This window comes from Formica exsecta, unplaced genomic scaffold (genome assembly GCF_003651465.1).
Source record: "Formica exsecta isolate Colony F162 unplaced genomic scaffold, ASM365146v1 scaffold108, whole genome shotgun sequence".
In the NCBI taxonomy this organism is placed as follows: Eukaryota; Metazoa; Arthropoda; class Insecta; order Hymenoptera; family Formicidae; genus Formica; species Formica exsecta.
In genome coordinates, this window is record NW_021848419.1 from 63,781 (window position 1) to 71,372 (window position 7,592).

At 34.1% G+C, this 7,592-nt stretch overlaps 1 protein-coding gene across 2 annotated transcripts in view; it reads left to right on the forward strand.

Annotated features, from left to right (window-relative positions):
- LOC115234652 (atrial natriuretic peptide-converting enzyme) overlaps nt 1-7,592 on the forward strand; it is a 46,113-nt gene that overhangs the window by 35,531 nt on the left and 2,990 nt on the right. For both annotated transcript variants that reach the window (XM_029805876.1, XM_029805885.1), the window contains exons 12-16: nt 345-497; nt 5,862-6,170; nt 6,573-6,714; nt 6,993-7,144; nt 7,282-7,468. In XM_029805876.1, the coding sequence (XP_029661736.1) occupies nt 345-497; nt 5,862-6,170; nt 6,573-6,714; nt 6,993-7,144; nt 7,282-7,468 (943 nt within the window). The remainder of the gene's footprint in view (nt 1-344; nt 498-5,861; nt 6,171-6,572; nt 6,715-6,992; nt 7,145-7,281; nt 7,469-7,592) is intronic.

The window sequence follows — 7,592 nt, forward strand, 5'->3', positions numbered from 1 at the left end:
AATACATTATTTTAATATACTATTATATAATTATTTCGTTTCACGATGTGTTATAATGTGACAGTAAAAAAATTTTTCCGATTTTTGTAATTGATAAAGAACATTTATTTTGATTTTGTAAATATCAATATTAAATTTGTCCGACAAACGAGATATATGCAATATATGCAACGTAAATTTTAATAAAGTTTGTTCTCGCTGTTCGATAATGTAAATGTATGGTAAAATCTTTATACTCGCTGAATCGCCATATTTCTTGAAACTTTGAACATCACCCTTATAACTACTTGATATTCTAGTTTCGAGATCGGCAAGAAAACAAATTTCTTTTCAATCAATTTCAGAAACCAAGAGACGCTGCGGCTTCTTTCTCAAGGTTTTCGGTTTGTCTTTGCCGGATTATCTGGAGTGCGATCTCTTCCCAGAGAAACCGCATCCCCAAGAATGCATCGGATATCACGAGGTGATCGAAGCAAATAGAAGAGCCGACAAAGCGGGTGAGTGAAAAATAAATTTCAAAAAAGTTTTGGTTAGGTTTTGATACTCAAGTTTCAACGTCGATACGCTAAATCCACAGCTTATCACTTCATTGTTTATACTCCATCGTTTCACTATTATTTCTAACGTTCAATTAGATCTTGTATTTTTCTACTAGATCAATCAAAAGGAATTAAAAGTTCTTCTTTGCTTTATAATAAACAGAATGGGACTAATAGATCAACACGATATGTTTTCTCTCGACTTTTTCGTTGTTTATTCGTGTGTATATTATTATATATTTCGAGCGACATTTTATTTTCTCAATTATTTCATTACTGGAATTTCTCCATCATCTCTTTAAAGAACATTTACATCTTTAATAAAGACGAAGTTATCGAATGAAAGCAGGTGCTTGATAAAAAAGTTGATAAACTTCGAGGATTAAAATAATCTCGGTAGGGTAGTCGGCCAAGAATATATTCAATGACAGATGAACCTTTTATTTTCTTTCTTTTGATGCTTTCAAATAATGAATTCAAAAAGTAGCGTTTGGACAGTTCTAAGATTAAAAATAGTACGATCGTACGTTATTCTTGACTATATTTGCAGAATTCTATTCACTTGACAGATAAAAATTAATTTTTATAATTCATTATTTTTTCCTAGTAATTAGTACAAAGAAATCAATAAAATAGAGAGATTAATAATATATAAATATTTTTTATATTTCTATTTTGTAAAATTTATCTTTCGCTTTCGAAAGATTAAAACGTCAAATTAAACACTTTTATCATAATACATACGCATACTATTGCATCAAATATTTTGAGCACCATGTGCCTTTGTATGAAACAATAGGAGACAATATTATTTATGTATTTTCCGTCCTTTTGTTCTATTTCGATTCACACGCGGTTATTAAATATAGACTGCATCCACAAACACACACACACACAAAACGGAACTAATTGTTGACTAACTCGATATCTATTGTCCGTCTATCCTTTCATATATATTTCGGATTCGCTTTTATACTTGGCGTTTGTCTTCCCTTCCCCCCCTCTCTCTCTCTCTCTCTCTCTCTCTCTCTCTCTCTCTTATGTTCTATTTATATTGTCGTTTAACTATCTCTCGTAAATTCCCTGGGTTCGATCGATCAACTAAACTCGTTCTCGAAACTTTTATTCCTGTAGAGATTTAATATTCTTTTGATGATATTGAAAGATATCACAGATATATACGTATATATATATATATATGTGATGTATCACAAATTAATTTCCTCATTATGGCTTTAATAACATTAAAACGTGCTTATAAACGTATGCTTTAAAATTACGAGCGCTGATTTTAGGATATTGAAAGAATGATCTGATCGTGGATATTCTTCAAGTGATAAAAATTTAATCTGACGCATTATATCGAACGCAAGCTAAATTGTATGATATCGTATGTATTAAAATTAATTTAATTAGAGAAGAATAGTCTTGTAAATATTTATTTATTTTATCTTTTTAAAAATAAAGTATATCAATTACATATTTTTGCTATAATATACAACAGTTATTTTCTTTAATTAAAAGAAATTGAAAATTTTAATTCACGGAAATGTTATGATAATAAATGATAATGAAAAAATTATTGATATATAATAATTATTGTTAAAATTATTGCTATCCTCAGTTTTCTAACGGCATTGATGTTAATATATAAAAAGACTGCTGATAATTTATTTTTATTATTTATTTCCGCTCCTGCGTGTACGCGAAATAAAAACGAATGCCGACCGAAAGATAAAAGCAGCCTAGATTAGAAATATATCTAAATATGCTGAATTAGTGAAAATATCACTGATTAAAACAGTGACACGAGATTCCAGATACCACTGATTTTATTTGAGAGAGTATTGTGTCTCAAATGTTATAATATTATTTGCGAATTATTTATCTAAAGATTACGAATGTTTTTTTTAAATCTGCGAATAATATTTTTTAGAAGATTAGATAGTTTAGATTAGAAGTTAGATATATTTAAATTTACTTTATAAATAAATAGAAATCATTTAGTGGATTGTAATATTAATATGCATTATTAAACGTCACTGTATAGCTAAGAATTAAAAGAATATAAATAATGTGCAAAAACATTTACTTCTTATGCAAATGGTATTGATTGCTTTAATCTTAAAATATCAATAATGTATTAAGCGCGCCTTCAATAAACTGAGTCTGAAGAAAACGCTCGGAACTACACCGACATTATAAACGCGTGTGTAAGTAACTAAAATGTATGAAATAAGTTTGTGTGAGTGAGTAGTCTCAACTAAATTGAGACATAAATCACTTGACGCGATAAGAAAGTTGATGACAGGTGAACACGTAAATAAACATGTTGTTTCACACTTTGGATGTGAAATGTGAAATGCGACACCTAAACGGCTGAAAAAGAAATATCGATATATTTCATTTTAGTTTTTATCTGCGTATCGAGTTTCAGGGAAGCCGAGCGCTACTCGCTCGAGCGTGCCTTTGAAGGAATTACAGATAAGATAACGCGAGAAGGATGCAATGTGTGAGAGTGCGAGAAGGATGCGAAAAGAGAGCCCGGAACGCCAACAAGACGCGACATGATTCGCGAAGTGATAAATCCGAGTTTTCTATTGGATTAAGAATCGAAACGACTATGATCATTGGCTATCGATCGAGTCCGCGTGGAGTAATTAGGTCAGCAGTCCGCGCGGATTATTTAGCTTATGTTAGGAAATTTCGGAACGCCAGACCGAGATAAGGAGCGTTCGCGGGATACGATAAATCTCCCAAGTTCCGATTTTTATACTGGATTATGCGAATAGAGCGACTATAATTATTGATTATCGGTCTATGTTTCCGCACGGATTAATTACTACACGTTAATATTTATACTAAAGATTCTTGTCCGTTCCTTGCCATCTCTATTTTTATTCCAAATGATGATTTTAATACGTACAATACACACTCATACACATAATGAAGAATTCGTTAAATACATACAGTGTAAAGATTAAATAATAGCGCGTTTTCTGCTTTTATGTCAAAAATTAATAATTATTTGACGCTGTGCATTTCAGTAATACATCCGCTTATGTTTCAAAATTTCTGAAACATCGCTTTTAAGCGTCGGCTTTCAAAAATATATTATCAGGTCTACCGGAAAGTTCTGTCCGTTTTTGGAATAAAACAAAATACAAATTTTTATTACCGTCAATAAACTTTATTAAATAATGTAATTGCCATTATTCGGAGAAGTATTGTCAGCAACTGGATAATTTAAATACAGCAGTCCAAGAAAAGAGGCCGCCGATGTTCAATAGGAAGAACATCATACCGCATCATGATAATGCCAGGCCACATGCTGCTTTGGATACTCGTCAAAAAATTGCAGAACTAGGCTGGAAAATTCTGTCGCATCCACCATATTCCCCGGACTTAGCACCCTCCGACTATCACTTGTTTTTGTCCTTACAAAATTTTTTGAGGGGCAAAAAATTAAAAAATGAAAAATTTGTTTTTTGTTTTATTCCAAAAACGGACAGAACTTTCCGGTAGACCTAATATATAGTAGTTTTATACTGTAGTTTTAATTTGTTGAAGATATCATGGCACAGATGTTTGACGATACAAGAGATATGCAATATTCTAAAACTTTTCAAAACAATATCGTTCATTGAATTTAAAAAATAGTCACGTACACGTCATACGCATAACGAACGCGATAGCGATGTTTAAAAGCTGCGGGATGGTTTGCGATGTGAGAGAGGAGAGAATTAAATGATCGCGCACGGGCGCGCACACACGCTGCAATTTCTAAAGCAAATATTACGTAAATCGCGGTGACAGACATGGTGAACGGAATTGATCGGAAGTGCTCGGGCGCCTCGTCGTCTCATGTGCGATGGAATTTAATTCACGATTGTCGAATTCGCGCCACCGATAAAGAGAGAAATCCATTTGCGTCCGTGCTTAATTAAGATTGAATTGCGTTGCAATTACGGGATCCACTCGATCGAACGAGTTCAATGAACTATCAAGATTCTTTGACGATATTGTTTCCTGATTTTTTTTCTCTCTTCCCTCTCTTCGCGTGAACTTCTCTTTCGCTCTTGACGATATTCCGCAATTTGCGTCCGTTATTTTTTTGTGCGAATGTAAAATGCGTTAATTTATATTAACGATACGAATTGCATTTATTTAATCATATTTTTAATCTCGGGCGGAATTTTCTAAATAAATATTCACGAGCAAATATAGATTCTCTCGACATTACGTTTTACGTATTGTTACATAACTTGAGAATAGAAATATTTATACAATAGAAAATCTTTTGAAGTATGCTTTTATTATCTAATACATTACATGTAGCACTGTAAAAGCAGCATCTGATGCCATAATTGTTAAAGAAGTTTAGCGACACTTCGCATACACGCGTGCATGTTACCGCATATTGTGTACATGCTGCATATCGCGGATTTTGTATTGCCCCGAGTTACATCGCATGTGTCACCGCTGATGGAATCTTAATTGCAAAATCCATATTAAACTATCATATGACGGCCCATCTGCCCAAGCAGCTTTATTGAGTCGCGCTCGGTGCACGTGTACACGCGTCTCTTATGCAATGTACATATATGACGTGTAAAAGTATCGAGCCAAGCTACGACCACGGGGTCGATCATGTCCATCGTATGAGAAGACATATTGTGGAAGATATAATATCACGATGGCGGGGAATGTCGATAATGTTAACGTCTCTCCGCGCGAGAATGTAATGTAAGATAGTTCAGACACTTTGACATGCGAGAGAGATCTTGTGTGGGACACTTTTATAATTTAGCGACTTTCTGAAGAAGCTAAAATCTCAAAAATGCCGATAGCTTTTGTGGAGTATTTTTGTCATGCTAAAGTATATGAACAAATCTTTTCTTAAATGTTAAAAATGATTTTGCGAAAATAATGCATGCAGAATAATCAGATTTTATATTTGACGAAAACATTCCGCGCGTCGTGAGAAAATTCGCTTTTGATATGCTTGTCATAGCGTAGGCGCGGTTAAAGTGGTTAAATCAAAATATTTAATTAATCTATTATCTTTTTTGTATGTTATAATAAGAAATCGTGTCGAGATGTTCCTAAAAATATTTTACTCCACAATTTTTTGGCACAGTCTCCGTTAAATTTTAAACATATGTGACACATACTGAAAATTGACACATGTCGGCTACTGAGGGAAGGGGACCTTTGGTTAATATTTATGAAACAGAGAAATTCGCAACTGCAAATCAGTATCTATCACGGAGGAAATACATGCATAGCTTCCATGATTTTGTTCCAATTTGTTTTTTATAGTATGCACCAGCGGTTTTCAATGTGATCAAAAAAGATGCATTCCATATGATTGGCGATGCGACGGTCACGTGGATTGCATCGATCAGAGCGACGAGACCGGATGCGGGAAATGCAATTCCAGCTCATTGTCCTTGGTGTCATCGGCATCGGTGCCTGTATTCGGCAAGATAGTCATGGGACCCTCCACCGAAAATACCTCCATAAGTTCTTCGTTACCGCGTTACTGCGGCGAAAAAAGATGCATGTCAGCCAGTCATATCTGTGACGGAATTATGGATTGTCCTTGGGGGCAGGACGAGCGAAATTGTCGTAAGGAAACTTCTCTATCCCTTCTCTATTCTATATTTTTCATAAAATTAAAAATTACGCGTGTGGATAATTAGTAATAATTGTTGCAAAATTACGTTGTCAAAAGAATTGTTTTATATTATTAAGAAAAATATAAATAATTTTATTTTGATCGAAGAAATAATTTTTGTTTATTTTTGTCTTATAATTTTCTCAAGCGATAAAATATTTTGACATTGTATTGACACGCTAACGACGAATATGGCAATCGCGTAATTAAAAATCGTACTAATGAATAAACGTACCAGTAACATCGTATATACCAGCTATATCCAAAAAAATTAAAAAGAGAAACGTAAATGCTTAATTTAACGGCTATGATTCTTAGATATAAAGGAATGGATATTTTCTCTCGTTTTCCAGTGAGATTGAACCCGAAACAAGGGGACATTGGCAAGGGGCGCTTGGAGGTATACCATGCTGAAATGGGCAGATATATGCCAGCATGTGTCTCGAATTCGTATTTAATGTCGGCGGACCAGATTTGCAACATGATAGGATATACGTAAGTTATTTTTCTCAATCTAATAAATTATATAATGAAATCGAGATATTTCGTTCACACAAATTTATCTCCATCTCACACGATAGACCGTATCTTTTCATGTGTGATTCTATAAATCTTTATACGAGATGTACGCGATGTACATTACGAAAATATATAATTTTTTTCGACATATTATTATACTTCTGCATTGTGTTAATATTATCAAGATTTTGTATTACTTTCTTCCGAGATTTAAATGCAATGCGTATCAAAAATTGTCGATTATATTTCTTCAGGGTCTCGAACGAGTCCAGTTTGCCGAACGCGACACAGAATGACGGGATACGTATTAAATATTATAGAAATTCCACTTTGCTGAAACTATTTCAAGGCTGCATCAAAGAACGGGAGTCTTATCCTAAGATCAAGCTTAGTTGCACGGGATATGGTAAATTATTTGAAATATTTCTTCCTCTCTTCCCTCCCCCCTCCACTCCCTCTTCTCGCTTCGCGAGATCCAAAAATTTGCTTTTAAAGTTTTTCGGAGAGTTTTTTGCGACACGTGACAGATCGATTTTTCTGCAGTTTGCGGCCGCAGACATCCCGTTTACAGAAACACGAGAGTAAAACGAATAGTGGGTGGTGTGGAGTCAGCACCTGGCGATTGGCCGTTTCTAGCAGCTATTCTCGGTGGACCCGAACAGATCTTTTACTGTGCCGGAGTTCTCATTGCCGATCAATGGGTTCTGACCGCATCTCATTGCGTGGGCAAGTGAGTAATCCGCGTCAAAATGCGTTGTGACGTTTCCATCTTAAACAAAACATACCTATACGATTTGTAGATACAAAATATTATTTTCGATTATCGGTAGTCAATATTTATATAAAATCTAATA